The sequence below is a fragment of the Prunus dulcis genome, chromosome 5 (assembly GCF_902201215.1).
Source record: "Prunus dulcis chromosome 5, ALMONDv2, whole genome shotgun sequence".
Lineage (NCBI taxonomy): Eukaryota > Viridiplantae > Streptophyta > Magnoliopsida > Rosales > Rosaceae > Prunus > Prunus dulcis.
In genome coordinates this window covers 17,076,266-17,098,493 of record NC_047654.1, presented here as the reverse complement: position 1 = coordinate 17,098,493, position 22,228 = coordinate 17,076,266, and the positions used below count along the sequence as shown (strand labels likewise).

General features: G+C 36.6%; 3 protein-coding genes across 4 annotated transcripts; 1 reads left to right on the top strand and 2 right to left on the bottom strand.

Annotated features, from left to right (window-relative positions):
- The first annotated feature begins 2,307 nt into the window (after nucleotides 1-2,307).
- LOC117627311 (zinc finger protein BRUTUS) lies at nucleotides 2,308-10,338 on the top strand. The gene is made up of 14 exons (XM_034359333.1): nucleotides 2,308-2,809; nucleotides 3,531-3,740; nucleotides 4,687-4,881; nucleotides 4,970-5,334; nucleotides 5,810-6,035; nucleotides 6,707-6,875; nucleotides 6,965-8,206; nucleotides 8,293-8,464; nucleotides 8,600-8,821; nucleotides 8,949-9,086; nucleotides 9,179-9,413; nucleotides 9,515-9,574; nucleotides 9,717-9,788; nucleotides 9,970-10,338. Exons 1-14 carry the CDS (start codon nucleotides 2,510-2,512, stop codon nucleotides 10,108-10,110), a joined length of 3,747 nt encoding a protein of 1,248 aa, XP_034215224.1. The 5' UTR covers nucleotides 2,308-2,509; the 3' UTR covers nucleotides 10,111-10,338.
- A 659-nt stretch (nucleotides 10,339-10,997) lies between these two features.
- On the bottom strand, nucleotides 10,998-12,577 carry LOC117627312 (vitellogenin-like). The gene has a single exon (XM_034359334.1). The coding sequence runs from the start codon at nucleotides 12,139-12,141 to the stop codon at nucleotides 11,341-11,343; it is 801 nt and encodes a 266-aa protein (XP_034215225.1). The 5' UTR covers nucleotides 12,142-12,577; the 3' UTR covers nucleotides 10,998-11,340.
- A 3,402-nt stretch (nucleotides 12,578-15,979) lies between these two features.
- Nucleotides 15,980-21,228, bottom strand: LOC117629324 (AMSH-like ubiquitin thioesterase 1). Of its 2 annotated transcripts, XM_034361874.1 has the most exons (14): nucleotides 20,806-21,228; nucleotides 19,914-19,978; nucleotides 19,745-19,820; nucleotides 19,472-19,651; nucleotides 19,123-19,202; nucleotides 18,801-18,906; nucleotides 18,684-18,730; nucleotides 18,073-18,406; nucleotides 17,764-17,853; nucleotides 17,621-17,683; nucleotides 17,406-17,480; nucleotides 17,199-17,261; nucleotides 16,580-16,632; nucleotides 15,980-16,475 (listed from the first exon to the last, which is right to left on the bottom strand). In XM_034361874.1, the coding sequence occupies exons 1-14, from the start codon at nucleotides 20,920-20,922 to the stop codon at nucleotides 16,301-16,303; spliced, it is 1,524 nt and encodes a 507-aa protein (XP_034217765.1). In that variant the 5' UTR covers nucleotides 20,923-21,228; the 3' UTR covers nucleotides 15,980-16,300. The 2 variants fall into 2 exon arrangements, with proteins under 2 accessions (XP_034217765.1, XP_034217766.1); XM_034361875.1 differs by lacking the exon at nucleotides 17,621-17,683 and having other exon boundaries at nucleotides 20,806-21,184.
- Between the last annotated feature and the right edge of the window lie 1,000 nt (nucleotides 21,229-22,228).

Below are 22,228 nucleotides of genomic sequence, written 5' to 3'. Positions count from 1 at the left end.
GGTTAAAGCTTAAGAGATTCGATAATAGGGGTTGAGAAAGATCTTCTAATGGAAAAGTTTTGTAGTGGAATCGTTTCAATTCATATAATTAAAGAGGCCACCGAAGTCCCCCAAAATCAATCATATATGGGGTAGATTTTGAAAATTTCCATGTTTATTGCTCATTAAATATAGACTTTTTTGAGGACTTACAGGGGAGAGCTTATCCTGTTACAAGTCATGACATATCAAAACTTTTTTGAGAACTTAAAGAGGAAATAAATATATATTTTTTTTTTTTCTTAAGCAAATAGATAAACAAAAGGACACTAGGCTAGTCATGGGGCTATAAAAAAATTAAAATAAATGGGGAAAAAAAGAACTAAATTGCGAAGAAACTAATGATTGAGTGAATATAAATTTGAGCTCAACTTCAAGAATCGTGTCAATTTTCAAAGAAATGCAAATGACGCAAAGAGAAAAGAGGTGCCGAGCCGAAGTCAATTAGGAATATGTGGTGCTTGCGTGGGCGTGGGCGTGGGCTGGCACGTGCCTACTCAACGACGGCACAATCGGCACGAGCACCCTGTGTGCCTTCCTAATTGCCATTAACCTTAATTTCAGTCATCAATGTGTTTCCCTTCCTAGTCAAAATCTCCAACCATCACGAAAACGACTCATTTTATTTTAATATATAAGAGTGTATAATTTGATGCGAAATAAAAACAATAAAAAAAATTATAAAGACAGAAATATAATAAGAGACACTTTGACTATTTGTTACAAGTTTTGTCTTTTCATGAACTCCTAAAATGGTTAAGAATTAAGGTGTGCAAATTGTAATTGGATTTTTGGGAGCATTTTTGCTCATCACTTTAATCAATGTTTACTCTTACTATTCTTCTCAATATTTGACACGTGTCTATTGACATAACTATGGTTTCATAAATACAAAGTAAAGAGTTAACTATGATTATGCCAATAGACATGTGTCAAGTGTTGAGAAAGATAATAAAGATACACCTTAAATTAAAGTGGTGAGCAAAAATATTTTTTAATTTTTTAATTTAAGTTTTGTAAGCAAATTTGGAGTTGATCACTGGGCCATAATTGTTCAAAAGTAGCATAATTAAATGTAGGATGTATTAATTAATAATAGAGAATGTGAAAGCAATTGGTCCATAGCTTTTCTTTTTTTAAGGTTGGAGGGCTCAAGCCAACGACCAACCAAGTATTATTTTTCACCAAAAGTCTAGTTGAGTCACCAAACTCTGCCACTAATCTAACAATGCTGTCGAGTCGATCATTCGCAAGTCCATTATAGTAAGAATTTTAGGTACATATGGCAAACACACCCGAAATGGCATATACTTTTTAAGCACTCTTGTAGGTTTGATTTATTATCTATCAAAATAACTGCGATAAATATAGAACAAATCAAGGTAACTAGACTTGCCCCATTTTCTTTAATTCTTCTTAAACTAATTTCAAACTCAACTTTCTCACATGATTAATATGTATGTCATGTACATTACGTATCATTATAATATGAGGAGATTAATAACATCATATTGTAATATAATCGTAATACTAAAAAAATTTGACACATGAATGACTTGTGATATTGCCAAAGGTGGGTGTAATTCATCTTTGTGAGAGAGTTTGGGAAAAAATTTGGAGAATTTATACAAATTCACAAGAAAAAAAAAACATAACATACGAAATAGTGACATTAAGTATTCGTTTGAGAATGCTTTTGTTGGAATTGTCGTGAAGGGTTTTTAGTCATTTTAGAAGCACTCCCAAATATGACCTAATATACACGTTAAAGACAAATCATAATTGCAGCCAAAATTGGAAATGAGATAATGAGAAATACAGAAGAAATGAAAAAAGAGGAATACCAAAAAAGAACAGTATCATTTGAATAAACTTCGAATTTAATTTCGATGACCAAGAAAATAAATCTTGAATTGAAGATTAACAAAATCATATCTACTCTATAGCTTAGCAAACATAAAAGTAGTAAAATTTGGAAACAAATTTCTGAGAAAAATCTTCAATATACCGAGAGAGATGAGGAAAAAATCTTTAATAATTTCCTAACCATCTTTAAAATCTTCAATATACTGAGTGTACTAAACACATGTTCACGATCAAAGCTTATTGATCCACCTTGCTTTACCAACATGTCTTCCAAGTGCCTCACTTGCTCTCGCCTCACGTGACTAGCCGTTAATGACACATGCGTCCACAGTGGAACGCCCGCGCCACGTGGCGCCTTGCCGACTATATAAACCGCTTTCTTCCTAGTCTTATCGACCTCACTCTAACCCAAACCTTCCCCCACCTTCATCTCCGTTGAACAATCCCAAAGCTTTTAAAATCAGACAATTCCAAATAAATAGAAATTAAAAATTCAATCAAGATAAAGATTCAGAGAGGGAAACTTTCCGTTCATAAAGCAAGCACCGAGCTAGAGAGAGACAATTTTTCCGATAAAGTACGAGAAGATTTCAGGAAGACAGAGATGGCGACGCCGTTAACGGGGTTGCAGCACATGGACGGAGGCGGAGGAGTGGCGGTGCTGTCCAATTCCGTGAACAAGGTCGATTCTTCTTCGTCTTCTTCGGCCAATGGTTGCTTAAAGCCGAGGTCTCCGATTCTGATTTTCTTGTTCTTTCACAAAGCAATTCGTAAAGAGCTCGATGCGCTTCACCGATTGGCCATGGCCTTCGCCATCGGAAAGCGAACCGATATTAGGCCGTTGCTCGAGCGCTACCATTTCTTAAGATCGATTTACAAGCACCACTCCAATGCTGAAGACGAGGTCAATATATTTTCCTTCGTTTCTTATTCATTTTCGCTGAGTTTCGAATTGCATTGAGGCTTTGCAATTTATTTGAAGAAAAGAATTTATTCTGGATTTTAATAATTAGTCGTGATTTCTCAATTATAAGAAAACGCGGTGCTGATTTCCAGCTGTATGCATTTGGTTTCTTGTTTTTGTTTTTGTTTTTTCCTTTCTTTTCTTCACTTGTATAAATAGTGTGTGCAATCTTTGATATCAGTGAATATGTTGCTGTAATTGTGTGTGCGTTGGTAAAGATTGCACTTCTATTTCTAACATTTTGAGGTATTATGATCATATCTTGACATGGCGTTGTTCTAATTGCGAACCTGGATAATGTTTTCACGTTTCTCATCCAAATGAGAGTTAAAATTCAACGGTTGCACTTGAACTGTATTTTAATTTTCAAAATTTCTGTTTCTTGTTTAATTTATTTATCGGATCGGCCATGTGACGTCAAAGGAATATTTGTTTTCCTTTGCATATTCTCTACTATTATGAAATTGATTCGCAGTTTAGTGCCATCAAAACAACAATTGGGTGAAAGCCAAAGCACAAAATGACTATCATTTAGTATGACGTTGAGCTTTTGCTAACACACTGAGCTTCTTTGCAAATGAGGCATTGTTTATTGTGAATTTTCTCCATCTCTATTTCGTCATGCCTAGAGGTCGTGACGACATTAACTTTGGAAATGCAGGTAATCTTTCCAGCTCTTGATATACGTGTGAAGAATGTAGCACAAACATACTCCCTCGAACATAAGGGCGAAACCAATCTTTTTGATCATTTATTTGAGCTGCTAAATTCTAATGCAAAAGATGATGAAAGTTTCCCGAGGGAGTTAGCATCTTGTACAGGAGCCCTACAAACATCGGTCAGCCAGCACATGGCTAAGGAGGAGGAACAGGTGCTGTTTCATTTTTACACGTTGAATCTTTATTTTTTTTTGTTCATACCACCAATTGGGTGACGTGCCTCTTGTATTTGCTTTTTATAATATGAAAAAAATGGAAGAGAATTTCTAAAAGAGTTGGGATTGGTATGGTATTTTCTAGTGGTGAAAATGATTTTGCAATTTTCCTTTATAATCTGATGTGGGAGCTTATGACGTAATACTATGTCAGTTTGCAATAATCCCCTGGTGGCGTTCTATGGAAAGTATAAGAACCATTAATCATCTTCACTTTTGTTAGTTGACTTACTTTTTCCTCATAAAATTCCATCACTAATATGCACTGATTATTCAAATTTGGCTTTGCAAATTTTCTCTAATAGGATCTATGGCAAGTAAGAACATATGATCAACAAAGTTTCCCCACAGTTCTACCACTAATATATAGTTATTTGAACTCTTCCTGGCAATGTTTCTTTATTAGAAGCTACAAAAAAGGACAATAACCGTCTGGTCAACAACACATTTGGTAGCAAGCACATAATTTCCCTCAAAAAATTCCCTCACTAGCATGTGCATCAAGTTATTTCTACATCATTGGCATGCACACACAATTGACTCTTCTCTCTCTCTCTCTCTCTAATTAATGACATGGAAAACTTGATCCCATCCATTGGTGGGAGGGGAAAGGGGAAACTACGGGCAAAACATATACACCCCTGTTCTCGTGCACCTTTTGGGCCCAATAGTTATGAGAACCACAATATTTTTCCTTACGGACTGGGAAGAGTTGAATCGGGACTTACGATTCTTGAGGAACTCTCCGTTGCCAACTAAGGCATCACTTGGGAGATCTCTCTTCCAGAATTTTTATTTTCATATGCTAAACTACTACAGTAAAATTGGAACCCAATTTCAGTTTTTTTTTTTCTTTTTTTTTTTTTTTCCTTTTTCCTGGCAGGTCTTTCCCTTGCTCATTGAGAAGTTCTCAGTTGAAGAGCAGGCATCTCTGGTCTGGCAGTTTCTGTGCAGCATTCCTGTCAATATGATGGCCGAGTTTCTTCCATGGCTTTCATCGTCTGTTTCACCTGACGAACATCTGGATTTGCGAAAATGCTTAAGCAAGATAGTTCCAGAGGAAAAGCTTCTTCAACAAGTAATGTTTGAGATTTAGTCAAATAATTGAGTTCCTTCTATTATTGCTTTGAAAACCGCACATAACTTACAGATCTTTGTTGTTTAAGGTAATTTTCACCTGGATGGAAGGTAGAAGAAGTGCTGACTTGTTTGAAAGTTCTCTAGATTCCCCTCAGTTCCAATGTTGTGTGGATTCTGGTGCTAGCACATCAAGTCAACATATGGAGAAGGTAAATTGTGCATGCGAGTGCAGGACTGGGAAGAGGAAGTATTTAGAGTCAAGTATGGATGTTTCTGATACCAGTGTGGGGCATCCAATAAATGAAATACTGCTTTGGCATAATGCCATTAAAAGGGAATTAAATGAGATAGCTGAGGAGGCTAGGAAGATACAACTGTCTGGAGATTTTACTAATCTATCAGCTTTCAATGAGAGGTTGCAATTTATTGCTGAAGTTTGCATCTTTCACAGGTATCTCTACATATCTATCATGTATTTGATTGAAAGTCAAATCTTTCCTTTCGGAAAACTTACCATTTTCATCAACTGAAGTTTTTCTTTTTCTTCTTTTATGAATAATGTGCGACTAGTAAAAAGTTCCTACTATGGGAGCAATAAACTGGTAATGGCATTTGTTTAAGTTAATATGTCATAGGGTAAAATTCAATTTTGGCATTAATAGTTCCAGTTTTCCCTGTTTTCCACACATGGAATTGTTTGCATCACTTGATGTGTGATATTAGAGTCTTCTCCCGATGAATCCTTGCATGTGCCTGTTATTTTTTTATTTTTTTAGGACTAATTTCTTAGGTGATCATTACAAATTTATTAAACTATATTCGTTTGCAGTGAGAGGTAACCATTGACAAACATGTGGTGGAGATTTTATATTGTATATCTATTTTCTCTCCTTTCCATTTGAATATCACTTATTTGCTGATTTCAGTATTGCCGAGGACAAAGTCATATTTCCCGCAGTCGATGGAAAAATTTCCTTTTTCCAAGAGCACGCTGAAGAAGAAAGTCAATTCAATGAATTCAGGTGCTTGATTGAAACTATTCAAAGTGCAGGAGCCATCTCTACTTCAGCTGATTTTTATGCAAAGTTATGTTCACATGCTGATCAAATAATGGAAACTATCCAGAGCCACTTTAGCAATGAAGAAGTTCAGGTAAAATTTCTTTATTAGTTTCAACAAATTACAACCAAATATGAAGACTCCTACTAATCCTAATCCTAATAGGATCCGCATTCCTAAATAGGAAACTCTTAAAACTGAACAAACCTTAAAATACCAGAATATGAGGCCGAATGACATAATAAAACCCGAATAAGACTTGGGGGGCCCCACAATCATAGCCCATCTCCAGCAGATAGGGAAAATTACAGATCTACCATGGAGTCTTAAAACTTAAGAGAACAAATGAAACTAAGGTAGCATGTTTTATTTTTGGGTGAATCAACATACTAAACTAGTGTGTTAGTAACACCAAGATGTAAATATAAAAATCAGTAGCCAATCAAAAGTCCAATCAGACCAAATTCATAACAAGGTTAACCCACAAATTTAATTTTTTGATATTTAATCTTGCTGTCTTTTGCATTTTTGTGTGGCTCTTTGCATGATAGTGATGAGAGTAGTCATATAAGTTGTATGGGAGCATTACCTCATATCGTCTGTATTTAAATGATTAGAAATCAGAAACTATGTACCTATAGAAAAAGATTAAGAACCTCTCTGGTCATTGTAATACAACATGTTTAATCAGTGTTGGATACTAGAAACTATAGAACCAATATGCTCTCTAAGTCCTAAAACCACCTGCTCCTTTTCATATGTAGGTTCTTCCGCTTGCTCGAAAGCACTTCAGCTTCAAAAGACAGCGCGAACTTTTGTATCAAAGTTTGTGCATGATGCCCTTAAGACTCATTGAGCGTGTTTTGCCATGGCTAGTCGGGTCGTTGACGGAAGATGAAATGAAGAATTTTCTCAAAAACATGCAGTTAGCAGGTTCTGTATTTATCTTTTGTGTGTTCACTTTTTACTAAAAAGTTTATTAGTCTCTTTATATTCTGACAACAGCTAGTTTTATGATTCAGCTCCAGTGCCTGATTCTGCTTTGGTAACACTCTTTTCTGGATGGGCATGCAAGGCTCGTAATCAGGGTTCATGCTTGTCTTTAAGTGCAATTGGTTGCTGTCCTGTTAAAAGTTTCACTGATATTGAAGACGATTTTGTTCGTTCAGCATCATGTGCGTGTGCTTCTGCATTGTCTGCTAGAGACAGCTTGATATCAGCTCAAGCAAATAACGTGAAGAGGCTGGTCAAACGAAATGTTTCAATGTCATGCAAACACAGTGATCCCTCCGAACCTTCAGAGACTGTAAATGCCCAGAAACCATGTTGTAGTGATCAGTCCTGCTGTGTCCCAGGTTTAGGAGTAAACAGCAATAATCTTGGGTCAAGCTCTCTTTTTGGGGCCAAGTCTTTGCGATCCTTGTCTTTCAGCTCCAGTGCCCCATCTCTCAATTCCAGTCTTTTTGTCTGGGAAACAGATAGTTCCTCTTCTGATTTTGGCTGTGGAGAACGACCTATTGATACTATTTTCAAATTTCATAAAGCCATACGCAAAGATTTGGAGTATTTGGATATTGAATCTGGGAAGCTTAGTTATTGTGATGAAACCACCCTCCGGCAGTTTATAGGAAGGTTTCGCTTGCTGTGGGGCTTGTACAGAGCACATAGTAATGCAGAGGATGATATAGTGTTTCCTGCGCTGGAATCCAAAGAGGCGCTTCATAATGTGAGTCACTCATACACACTAGACCATAAACAGGAGGAAAATTTATTTAAAGATATCTCACATGTTCTTTCCGAACTTTCTCACCTTCATGAAAGCTTGCAAAAGGCTCACATGGATGAGGATTTAGCTGGAAGTAGCATTAGCTTTCTTGATGCTAATGATATCAACTATACTAGAAAGTATAATGAGCTAGCTACAAAGCTTCAAGGGATGTGCAAATCTATAAAAGTTACACTAGATCAGCATATTTTCAGGGAAGAACTTGAGCTGTGGCCATTATTTGGCAGACACTTCACTGTCGAGGAGCAAGACAAAATAGTGGGCCGCATTATTGGGACCACTGGTGCTGAGGTGCTCCAATCAATGTTACCATGGGTGACTTCTGCACTTACTCAGGATGAACAGAACAAAATGATGGATACGTGGAAGCAAGCAACTAAAAATACAATGTTCAGTGAGTGGCTCAATGAATGTTGGAAAGGAACTTCAGAGTTAACTTCACGAACTGAAACATGGGAAAGCAGCATTCCTCAAAAAGGTTTGTATCAAACGTGGAGATAAACGCACAGCTAAGGCGAGGGCTGTCATTTCATCCTACTCATTTGAACTTTTATTTTCTTCTAGGTGTTGAATTTCAAGAAAGCTTGGACCAGACTGATCAGATGTTCAAACCTGGTTGGAAGGATATTTTCCGTATGAATCAAAATGAACTTGAGTCAGAGATCAGAAAGGTTTATCGTGATGCGACTCTTGATCCAAGGAGAAAGGCATATCTTGTGCAGAATCTTATGACTAGGTCTGACCTTCTAGAACTTTTCTCGGATTGCTACATTATCTTTATTTTGACACAGAAATTAGATCATGACATCTAAATATACAAAACTCTACTCCCCAATTCCTAAATTATTAATGAGTGACTCGTTTGTTTTAGCCGCTGGATTGCTACTCAGCAGAAGTTACCTCAAGAAATAGCAGGAGAATCTTCTACTGGTGAAGACGCAATTGGACGCTCACCATCATATCGAGATGCAGAGAAAAAAGAATTTGGGTGTGAACACTACAAAAGAAACTGCAAACTCCGAGCTGCTTGCTGTGGCAAGTTATTTGCATGTAGATTTTGCCATGATAATGTGAGCGATCATTCAATGGATAGGTAATTTTCGAATATCAACACTTACATTTCAAGTTATGTTATAATATATCTGTTCTCCTTTTCTTTTTCTTCTTCTTCTTCTTTTCTTTTTTGGTTAAGACTTCTGATGTTCTTTTAATCATTGCAGGAAAGCAACATCAGAAATGATGTGCATGCGCTGCCTGAACGTTCAGCCGGTTGGGCCAATATGCACTACACCTTCATGCAATGAACTGTCCATGGCAAAGTATTACTGCAATATATGCAAATTTTTTGATGATGAAAGGTACATGAATTCTTATTGGAAAATTAAAATTTGTAAATAATCAATAATTAGTGAATTCTTTTATGTAAATTTAAATCTTCTTTTTTCGTCAGGACTGTATATCATTGCCCGTTTTGCAATTTATGCCGCCTTGGAAAGGGTCTTGGCATTGACTTCTTTCATTGCATGACATGCAATTGTTGCCTGGGGATAAAGTTAGTGAACCACAAGTGCCTGGAGAAAAGTTTAGAAACAAATTGCCCCATCTGCTGTGATTTTTTATTCACATCAAGCGCAACAGTTAGAGCTCTGCCCTGTGGCCATTACATGCATTCTGCTTGCTTTCAGGTCTGTAGATTTCTTAAACTTCTTTTGAACCATTTTTCATGTACTTTCCTTCCTTCTTTTTAGAAGACAGTGAGTCTTAACTACCAGTTATTTTCTGGTAGGCGTACACTTGCAGTCACTATACTTGTCCAATTTGCAGCAAATCTTTGGGAGATATGGCGGTAAGATTATTTCTCTCTTTTTTTTTAAAAACATATATTTTTCTAGAATTAGTTGTAACGCAACTGAGCTGCTTTGTCATCATCTTGGGATCATATATGAAACCCAATTGTGAGATCTTTCTTAACCTCTATACCCACTCAGGTTTACTTTGGCATGCTTGATGCATTATTGGCTGCCGAGCAGCTTCCAGAGGAATACAGGAACCGTTGTCAGGTACATTGCTTTTATTTTTCTTATTATAGTCATTGGTCTCTAAGTTGGTCTCTTTTTCTCTTGGTTGATTACATTTGTCTGGCTCCTGATATGTGCATCACTTTGTCCAAAATTAGAGGCATGTTATAATTAGCATAATGGTAGTGAAGGCACCATCTGATGTATAATTTTTGCAATCCAGGACATCCTTTGTAATGACTGCGATCGAAAGGGTTCCTCACGGTTTCACTGGCTATATCACAAGTGTGGAAACTGTGGATCTTACAATACCCGGGTGATCAAGGGCGAGACAACAAATACCGACTGCCCTGCATCACACTAACAACAGGTTTTATTCGTCGACAAAGAGATGTATACTTACTAGTTTGTAGATACTTGTATAGGCAATTCAATTTTCCCAACAACCAGAAAACTGGTTTCGTTACCTCCACTGAGCAATTTTGTAGAAGCCCAGTAAATATCATATCATCTTACCTTGGTTTCAAGATTCGTTTTCGAGAATTTAGACAGGTCAGTAACAGAGCGCATTGAGATGCCTTCTGTACAGAAATTTGCTTTTTTTTTTTTTTCCCCATGGTGTGGTAACTTTTGTCAATCTATAATCTGTTATCCTTCTGTTAACCTTTGCATACAATTCTTATGATGTATACACCACTAAACAGGGAAAAGTACATCAATACAGGGAAGAATCAAGTTTTTTTCATCTTTTTTCCCCGGTTTCAGTGCCAACTGCCAATTGTCGGTATAAGCTCAAATGTAAAGGAGAGGAGAGACAGTCGGACAAGAGGAAACTAAGTGGCAAATACATAATAGTAATTTTAGTTGTGTTTTTCTTTTTCTGCAAAGTTTTACCTTCACATGAGGTTACCGTTTACCAGATAAATTCATAATAGGTCTCGTTCATTATGGTCAGGTCAAGCCAACGTCACCAAAAGTAGATACAGCATTATGCATAGCCTTTGGTACCGTATACTGTAGGAGAACAAGGCATCTAGCCATGCTATGTTAGACTAGACCCCCAACATTAAAAAAAGTTTGATGACGAACCGATGACACATGGTCCGTGATTAAATTAGCTCAACAGCTAAAAGTTATTCCAGACAAGAAATCTAGAAAGCGAAGGCCATTTCAACGTGGATTTGTTTTCCAAACCCAACCCCTGAAACCAGCTCCTTCACCCTTCTTCTCTTCAACCACAACAAATCCTTATTGGAAAAAGGCGAATAAGCTTTGATTCATATATAACTACAAAGTTTACAAACAAAAAGGTTAGCTGAACAAACAGTGTGTGTATGTTCAATGTTCATTAGCATAGAAGAAGACAGACCAAAAGTACTTTTAGAATAATCAAAAGCAAGCCTCCCTCATAATGAAGACAAATCCTGAAAATAAGGGCACACCTGTTGTGTCACCTGAGTTAATGACATTTTAACATGCTTCAGTCAGCCTTCCAAGACCCTCCTCCTACCCATCCTGTGTTTTATTTTTACTGTACAAACTGAACAATCTGTTTCTTCTTTCCGAGTAAACTCATAAGATTTCTGCGAATAAATCATTTCTTGGCCTTCTTATCTTTCCCGCCGGGGTGTAAAAAAGAACCCAAACAAAAGAGTTTTGCAGTTCCTTTGGAAATGTAAGGAGATGGTACATTTAAGACGGGGCTAATCCGAACACCATTGCCGTAGTAAGATGATCCATTGTAACCCTTCTTTGATGGGGGCCTTGGCAGCGTTGCATACGGGTTCGATGAGGAGGAAGACGATGATGAATATGAAGACGACTTTGACATAGAAATATTTGATGATTGCTTTTGTGACGAGCTTTGCTTAAATGTGGTTTTCTTTGGATTTGGATTTGGAGCCGATCCAGTTGAATTGCTTCTTGACAAGAGTGGCAAGGAGCAAAGCAAACTCTTCTTGTTGTCTTGGTTGAGGCTGCTGCTTCTATTGAACCCCCAGAAAGACTTGGACTGAGGCTTGTGCAGCTCCAGATGATCAGGATTCATATCCGTAACAACTTCCTTCACGCTCTCTTTCTTTTGGTTCTCATTTGATGGAGGACTTGGAAGAGGAGGGAGGGAAGCACTATGTCTGGCTTCACTGTTAGCTATTCGTTTCGGTGCCTCGTCAATCCTTTCTCTAGGCTGCATAGGAAGGATCACCCCATGAGAAAAAAGCTCGTCTGCAGAAGAAGATTCATGCCTGAAGCTGCCGCTGATGCTAAACTCAAAGTCACAATTCAAGTCCAAGAGTGATGTGTCCCTGCGAGGCTGGTTGTGACCAACTGGTAAAACATCTGCTTGACCAAGATCAAGGGAAAATGATAATCTGGGAGGACTGGCTTCTGAGCACATATTGATGTTTGATTAGGAAGCAGAAGGAAAAATGGTGTCTAGAGGAAATAATGACAGGATCAAAATAGTTAAGCAGAAGAAAAGGAGCTAACTAACAAAGATTCCTTCAAGGATATAATGACCTTGAGAAGAATCAACAAGAGTTGAAGAAGTTTGAATGAATTCAAGAATGTGATGGCATATGAAAATGCTGAGGTTTCAACTATGAGGGCTTGAAAATTGACATGATGGGGTGGACTTGGAAGTCAAAAAAGAGGAACAAAGGCAATTTTGAAAATTTACAGGAACAAAGGGGACAAAAACAGAGAATGGCAGCTTTTCTGCACAAGTTTCAAGAACTGTGAGTAATTCTAGGAAATTTCTAACATCAGAGGATCAATTGGATTTCCTCCTTCTCCGGAAATGAAGCAGAGGAGGAAAGTTTCTAATATTTTTGTTTGAGACTATGATAGGGAGACTATGATAGGGAAAAGAAATTGTTGTTTAAGAAGAAGAAATCTTTGTTTGTGACAGCTTTGGATAACTTGCAGTTTGCAACTTGCAATTAAAGATGAGAATTTGAAACTCAACGTTGACACAGAGAGAGAGAGAGAGAGAGAGAGAGAGAGACGTGACAAAGTTTCAAGAGTTACTGTCTTGCGGAGAGGCAAAGAAAAACAGCACTGAGGAAAGTAGTATATACACTAAAGAGAATGATCCCAAAAAGGTAGAAACAATTGGAAAATGTACTGATGTGAGTGACTCAAAAGAAAAAGGAAAAAAAGAAGAGAGAGAGAGAGAGAGAATTATAAACCAGGCAAGACTATGAGAATTATGAGAAATGTTTAGCTTAATCTTGTAGTAGTTTTCTTTAAAGCCAGAAGTTAAGGAAGCTCATTCGGTCCCTCATCTTACCACATGTTAGACTTTTGAGGTTGCCATGCCGTCCCAAGTCCTAACCACCAAGTAGGCCCTTTTCTTCTCTTTCAAATTTTCCTTCCTTTCTTTCTTTCTTTCTTTATAGAGAAAATCATTACAAATTAAACTATAAATAAACAAAAAGGGTAGAAGAACATTCTGCCACCTCTAGGTTTGAAATTTCTCTTCCTTCCAATCCAATCACATCTTTCTCTTTATTTCTGCATTTCAATGGAAACTAAATCACAAATCACAGGCTTTGATTGATGCCCTTGCTTTGTTCTTTTGAATTCTTGCATCATACAAGACAGAAATTGCATAATAGCTAGCTAGGTATAAGGTCAATTTCTAAATTTCAATAATTTGTCTTTTCCTTGAAGCGCATTTCTGAATTGTCCATTCATGGCAAGTGCCTGATTATTATGCCAACACTAATTAATTGTGTCAACCCTGTGACTTAAAAGCTCAACTAATTATAGCCTCAAGTTTTAAACAGTGGTTAATCAAAGCTTGAATGAATTATGAACAAAAACAAAAAGGTGGTGCTGCTGACTAGATGTTGTAAGATGGGATGTTGCATCATGAAAAAAAAAAAAAAAAAAAAAAAAAAAAAAAAAAAAACATGACAGCTGCTCGACCCACCTATATACACAAATGAGCTGAAAACGGGCAAAAGATTTCAAAAACTATTTTCGTGAAACTTAATTATCTCTCAAAGGTCAGGTTACATCAAATGAAAGAACCAGACCAACCAACCAACCAACCAACCAAATCTAAATTGCAATCCATTTGCTCCAAAAACAATTAAAATACATGCTTTCAACAAGGAGGTACTAATTGGTTTGGCAATAGCTAGACAATGGTAAAACAGATTTGCCAATGATTATAACTACTCATATTAATAAGCATTTTGTTTGATTGATGCTGCAAATCATTGAACAGCAGTTCATGTGAATACAATTATAAATAGTATCCTCCAATCTCTGCATGATCAAATGATAATTGCTTCATTTTTGGCCCTCAAAAAGAGAATTGCCTTGCCTCAGCTGGGCCCAGAATTTATTTATGCAGTACCATCATCATCAATTGTTTGTAATTGGCTTAATCAAGCATTGAGGATGACTTGGTAAACAAAATGACTGAGTAAGCATTAATAATTATAATAATGATGATTAATTATAAAGGGTAGGATTAGTTGAAACTTGGAAGATACTTTGAATAATTGAGGTGGTGATGATATATAATGAAAGATTTGGACTGACTTAGTAGTAGGTAGGAGGAGGTACACACAACACAATATGAAAATGCATGCGGTCTACTCTGTTTTTGCAGACATGCAATCCATCTTCCTCTCTTCGTCTCTTCGTCTCTACGTACACAAACACACACACACACAATAAATAAACTAAACTATTGCTTGCGAGGATGTGTTTGACATTCTCTAAAAAGTTTCAATGAAGCAAGAGTTTATGTTGTCGTGTGTGCTCAACTCAACAAAAGTGAAACCGAGAAAAAAATAAATCACCTTCTTTTTCCTACCATTTAAACATTTTTTACGTTTTAAAATGTCATACCTCTATTCACAAGGATAATCGTGAATAAGCATGTTTGTTCGGCATTGTTGACCTTTGACTCCATTTTATAAATATTCACAAGGACTCCAGTTTAGGCCCAAAAAGGTTTCATTTAAGAAAAATTGAGTTGCGGATAGGAACAGAAGACTGGTATGCTAAACCCCTCACTGTCCTTGTAGGCCCATATGACCCTTTTCTTATATTTTGACGTGTCTAATATAGGACTCAAGTGTAGGTTTAGGCTTAGCAAGTTGTAATTTTGTTTGTTTATACAATATTGGAATGAGAATTCGAACACACGACGAAGATAACTTCTCTAAACCACTTGAGATAAAAGTCTCTTACTTGACAAGTTGTAATCAAAGCGAATAAAGTTTATTATTTATCTTTCTCAAAATACAATACGTATTGTTCAAGGCTTAAATTTTGGTTTTTCTTTCTTGGTGGTGGTGACATGGGTGAGGTGAAGTTAGATTAGGAGGTAGAAGCTCAATCACTCCCTGGGTTGATGGGCAAAACAGAAAGGTATGGGATGGGAGCATAGCAGGGAGTCATGGACCCAAAAGGCTGCAACTGTTTGTAGCTTGTAGAGGACGTGCAATCCATTTTTGGCAACTGGCCATGTGATGTGACCAAACCAATCTCTCTCTTTTTCTTCTTCTTTTCGTTTCTTTGGGTGGATGATTATTAGGATACAGAGAGACTCCCCACAAACCCACAAAGGTTCTTCTAACTTGCAATTCTTCTCCTTGGCTTGGCAGGACATGATGAATCATGATAAGCACTCTCACTGTCACTGCCACTGTATGAGATGAGGGGCCCACTTGAGCAATGAGCATGGTTGGTGACACAAAGAACACTCGATGAGGTGGACGTAAACAAACATAGCTCCATGAGGAATCGTTCTATCCTATCGTATGGTTTGGTGGTACCCAACCCAGTTTAAATAAAGATGCTCTCTTTCTTTCACCGGATGAAGGAAGCTTCTCCATTAACCAAAAAATGAAACAAGACAGATAATGTAATTCTCAGAGTCTACTGGAAAGGTCCACTTCTGGAAGAAAAAGATGATGTGGGTTCATGTGAAAACAAAGCAGGTAGAAAGACTGCTTCCAAGGGTAAATGATAAAGGAAACCTAGCTCAATTCAAAAGCAACCACCAACTGAAGTTGTCATCTTCTTCACACAGATTGTCTGAGGAGGATTATAGTTTCACTTCTGCTCTCTCTCTCTCTCTCTCTTAGGAAAGGTGATACGGATTTCAGCTAACTCTCCTCCCTTCACATAAATATATCACTATCATCAATTTACAGACAATTTCACCAATAGGAAAGCAAAATATAATTTTAGCTCTCTAGACGAGAATATCTTCAAAATACCTGCAGCTGATAATAAAACCAGTAAAACGCAAGTCATTCTCTTTACACTTTTTGACTCCAATACAAACCTTAATGTAATGCAAGTCATACATCTTGGGAAATAATCCTATGCCCTTAAAAACTTAGCCATTCGAGTTCAAGGATGGCCTACTAATTGGTCCATATGCCGTCCAATGTACGGCTGGAAACATTTCATTCTTTACATACGATACAAAGACCAACTCTGATAGTAAAACCAATAATATTGTACTCATGTTTATGAACAATTGCATGAATGAAGGTTAGCCATCTGAATATCATTTGGGTAAACTATCGAAGATCAATGACGTCAAACTTTAGATTGGGGTTCATATAAACATCAGCACATGTCTTGTAAATGGGCCCACCATCCGGTGGCTGATCATGTGGATGAAAACCACGCTGTTGGCACTGTCTAATGACTGACATGCCACCTGGGGTTGTCAATCGGAATATACCATGAGTTCTGCACAGTGAAAAAACAAAAGACAATGTACCAAAAATCATATATACAGCGGCAAGCAAAAATTATTTCTGCTATCATATTTCAAGGAGCTGTGATGTTTTTACCTTGTACCACCTTTTGGTGCCATGACAATTGCAACAGCTTCTGGCAACATAATCTGAAGATGAAATAAGTATTTGTGTAAACTATGATTTTACATGTTAACGGCTTAGCCTCTGTTTATCACAAATGAATTCATATCCTTTACGCAATCAAAAGTGGCTTCCAACTGACACTATGCAAGTTCTTAACAAAGGTTTTAAGGGTTCATTTTCTAAGGTCAGTGTGTAGGATTTTCCTTTTTTCCCCCTTTTGTAGAGAGGGGGTTATTTCAGCCACCAGAAGAACATTAAATGAACTTTGATGCAAACAAAATTGAAAAGGAATCTAGAATGCTTCTTTGCAATCTACATTTTTCATTTTCAATACTAATTACATCATGCTGGCACTTTTCCAATATTCATTGAATAGCATGGCCTGGGTTAGCCTAAGGGTGGAATTAGATGGAAATCAAGCTTTAAATAATGTGAAAGCTATTATGCTTTGGTGACAACCCTCATTTGTTACAAACATTTTGATAACACAAAATGCACAACCTAAAATTAAAAATTGGAACATACGTTCCAGTTGGAGAATGAATTCAATCTGTAGCAAATATCTCAACTACCAGTAAATTGCACTCACCTGATATGAATAATGGGTGTGAAGATCAATCGACGACATGAAACAAGACTGTGTAGGATGAGTCTGAAAATTGTGCCATAGCGAACAATTAATTGGTCAGCATAATGGTTGAAAACTAAAGAGTAAGTCATAAGCATAATATAGATTAGGCATTGAAACATATGTAACTACAACCATACTACCAATTAAAATTAACAAAGCACTCACATGTATCCAGCCAAGAGGGAAAAGAGATTGTTTATCCTGAACTTCAAAAATTTCCTCTTCATTCGTGGTCTGACACTGATAAGAAAGTGAACATTTGACTTGAGTTCTATCTCCAGGCCAAATATAATATAAAATACACTGATATATATATATACACATGTATATCAGTAAGGAAAGAAAAAGGAAACAGCGCCAATGATTTAAAACTGCCATACAGAATCTGACGTTGACTCCTGCTTTGGTATGATGAGAGCAGTAACAAAAAACTTTCTGTTTTTCTGACAAACAGAAATATTTGAAACATTAGAATCTTAAGGAGTTAAACACTGAGAACAGTAATTAAGTTATGCAGACTTACAAGGGAGCCTGCTAGGACGCCGCAAGTCTCTAAGTTCTTATCAGTATTTGACTTGGCCAGCTTCATGAAATGTTCCATCATTGTCGTTGACTACAGAGATAAATATATGATTATGTAATAGGAGCACCTACAAATTTATGTCAATGTAATTGATTTTCACATATATGAGAGAGTAGTTATTAAAAGCTTTTATCATCAGAACGATCTTACATATTCAAAATTTCCAATTTTCCATTCCTGGAAAACAGCTAAAAGCCCAAAAATTAAAGAAAATATAGTTAACACAAAAGAAATTGTCATGAATCTCACAATGTGTAATTGCAGGGGAGATTCAGCACGAAGTAAGTCATCCGATGAGAGAGTCTCCAGTCCACATTCTACCTCAGGGACTTGAGGTGAAACTGCTGGGATCAAATCTTGTACTTCGGCAAGGACAGGTGGAGGAGAAGGCTGTCTAATAATTTTTGTATGATCAGGAGTTTCTGTTGATTCGAAAGAAATAAGGGAGAGAAGTTCCTCAGTAGGAAGCATCGGGCCATCATCAGTATTTTGGGTAAGAATTGGGTCCAAAGTTGACTTTTCAGGTTCTGAATTGCTAGTGTCTTTTATAATTGTATGTTCTTCTTCTATGGACTGTCCCAGTCTGTTTGCCCATAACAAAAATATAAGACTATCAGATGACGCATATATATAGCTATATACTCTTCAAAAACAGAAGTAAAATATATCATGGAATGTCAACTGCCTGAAATGTTTAACTTCAGGAATTTTTTTAAAAAAAAAAGTAATCAAGTCCCAATTTCAACAATCACATCATGCCTTCATGAATATAAGAATGCATCTCCCATTATTTAGATCCAATCTAACTTAAGGTACAGAACAACCAAAAAGAACTTTAGAAAGTTAACCAGGAGAGAGACCTTGGGATTTCAATAGGAGTCAAGTCTAAAATGCTTGGATATCGGACCTGCAATTAAGAGAAAAGTCAACATTTTTTCTTCTTTGAACCCAAAAAAAAAATTTCAGAGACATCATACCCCTATATCACTTCTAGGTGGCTGCCACTGTCCATGAAGCCCGTTTGGGCCCAGAATAGAATGTCTGGAAAGAGTTTCCTCCCTTGGAAGTGGGATACTAACAGATCTGCAAGACGTCAACCAACAAGGATGATCAAGCCTCGAGCATTCATAATATGATTCAAACTCAACTCATTTTCTCACTGTCCCATAAATATTGAAAATCATTGAATTACCCTCTCATGGAATTAAACTAAAGTTTGTGAGTAAAGCATGTGATGCACATTCTTAGTGTTGGTATAAGAATATAAAGAAGATACCCTTGTAAATATGTAATACTTACAGTTTGCGAAATTGATCTTCCGCAGGCCTTGAATAGGAAACCTGTTGAGCCCTTGGAGTTTGATAGGAAAACTGTCCTGCCTATCAGATGTATAATAAGCATAGGAATCAAAATTGTGTAAGCAAGAAACATATAAAATAGCAGTAGGAAAAAGAAAGAAGCAACAAAGTTGCATGAGAAAACAACACTGGCAGGCAACAGAGTCGATGGATAAAAGATTGAAGTCAAAGTTTACCAAAAGGCAATGAACAAAGCACATGAAAATTGAGACAAGTAGTTTCCACTTTTTTGGATAAGAAACACATCCTTCATAGTAATTTCCACTAGTATGATGAAGCACTAACTCTACCTTGGTTAGATCATAACTACTCAAAGTTTGCTTCTTAAGAGGAGATTGAATCACAGCAGCAATTTGGTGATTGCGGCCCCACCCATTGTTTTGATTTTCATTCCTTCTGTTGAACTCATCGTTCTTCTGTTTCACTGCTGGCTTTAGCTCCTCCAGCTCGTTTAGAGCATTAAACAGTTTCTAAAGCAACAAACTAAAATCAGATTGTGCACAAAAATAGCAAAACAAAAAAAATTGTTTTATTATAAATTAAAGATGAGATTATAACTGTACCTTTTTCAAAAAAACTTTTTCCCTTTGAACAGATGCTCTGTAGTCTCGATGACATGGTATTGTCTCAGATACCAAACTGAAGCACACAAACAAATTTCAGTATTATTTTAAAACATATTTTGCATACCCACACACACACACACATTTGTTGTATATCTTTGTTACTTACCTTGAAAACCTTAGGAGCATAATGTATAGGTCTATAATATTCCTCTCTTGTCGAAATATGTCCGCCTACAATGTAACAACTTCTTTAGGAGCAAGGACATTTTAAGACGAAAGCAAGAAACTAAACCAGGGGAAAAAATTCATGTGTGAATATTTTTCTAGGAAAATAAAGGGCAAGAACATTATAGGAATGACAAAACATCAATATAACAAATTAAATAAGAAAAAGCACAGGCTGCAATATTAAGAGAAAAAAGCATTTCTGGTGTACATTTTAGCAACAACATATATGAATATGAATGCACAGGAGAGGAGGCATTGGCACCTATATTGGAAGCTCTAGATAATTGAACTGAAATAATCACTTCAATTTAGCTACAACTCACTATACAACTGATACATTTCCACAATTTTAGTGTGTTGAATATGGCAAGTGTCCAGAATATTGCTTTTGTTTTGGCCGAAGAATATTGCTATCAGTTTCCTTCTTCACTTATTTCCTACTTAGAAGGAAGAACTCCTCGAGTGATCAAATTTGTTGTGTTTGTATCTTCTTCTACTATATTCTACTAATTCCAGTGATCCTTCGGGTCCTATCAACAGCAAGCTACCAATTACAATTTTTGGCACCTCAATAAACCATTTTGATCTATACAATATATTTGAGCTACCTGAAATTCACTTTGCTTATAATTCTCATATCTAAAATAATCCAAAAGAAATAAGAACATAAAAAGCGCGAGCGGGCGCCCACAAACAGAGCATCAACAATTAGGGTTCCACTTCCAAAATAATTGATGAACAAACTAAATTCAAAATTCGCAACCTAAATTAATTCAAAATTAATAGGAATTTAAAATTGCTACTAAATCATGAAGAGAGTGAAGTGAAACCTGTTTGAGGATATTATTAGCGATCCGAAAGTATATACGCAGAGGAATCCGATTGTCGACATCGAGTTTCTGAGCGCTCGCGGCAATGTTAATTCTATCTGAACAAGACGACCTCATCTTGAAATTCTTTAAGCAATTTTTCTTTTTATGTCCGTTGTTTCTATACAAACAACATTTTCTAGGATCGAGTAACTACGGCCACGCTCTGATGCCTGCTTCTGAGCATGAAAGCTCAGGTGGTGGTCGTCAATGGCGGCTTGTGCTCAGGGAAAAGAGGGAGACAAGGGTGCGGTACAACTAAGGAGGTAATTCTAGCTCTCTCGCAGGGGTAAATATGGAAAGACGAACAAATGAGGGGCCTTTTTGGCTACCTGCAAAGAGTAAAATAGTGGAAAATTCAATTACAAGTCAAACTTATGATGTGAAATGTGAAATTAAACTCGGATCACGCTTATGAAAAGGCCCGTCTTGGGAGTGGATCAATTTGTCATAAGCAATTCCTAACCCAATAAAGCCCAATAGCCAATTCCAACTTTCAATTCGGCAATAATGGGTTGGGCCAACCCTTTTTCTCTTTTTGCAACAACATTCGAGCGCACTTCTAACATTTTTCCCATTTTTGGCTCAACGCCACGTTCGCAATGCCACGTGGATTTTCAAATGATTATCTTATTCAGGCATTTTATGTATAACATGTCACCTAATGTTACATATTTTGTTTTATTAAATTTAAGTAATTACAACATGTATAAAATTATTAATACGATATATCATCAGTATTATTGCAAAGCACTTTATTAATTTTCCTTTTCTCATGAGAAGATACGGTAACATTTTATAATTTCTCTGAAAAATGAATAAGAGCCTTTTTCTAACTTGTCACTCTCTAATTTCTTTGTTATTGTCTTTTTTTTTTTTCGAGAATCATAACATCATAAAATATAATAAGATTGTCAAACTAGGTTTTGAATTTGACGATAACAAACTCACACACATGGTTGTCTGCCGTCTGCTGTGGTTATTATATCAAGTCAGTATTCAATTTGGTTTTTTGCTTTACGAGTCCGACTCTTGAATTAGTCCGAGCCTTAAAAAAGTGTAAATGACCACCTCTTTTTTGGGTCAATAACTTGTAAATGATGAAATAATTGTCATCATGACATTGAGAGGCCGCCAACACAAATAAAACCAGGATATCATAATTTTTTCATTCAATCCTTTGACATTTCGATACCGCCTAGACTTATTGTGTGTGTATATTTTATTATTTGATGGTAACTTATTTGTTAACAAATTGTAACATAAGTCAAACATTCTTACGTAAAACTATCTCATTAAACCAAAAGAAGTAAAACTCTCATTGCTTGGACAACTACTAAACGTGTGAAGACTTTTTAACATTCATTGTGAATAAACTAGCAGA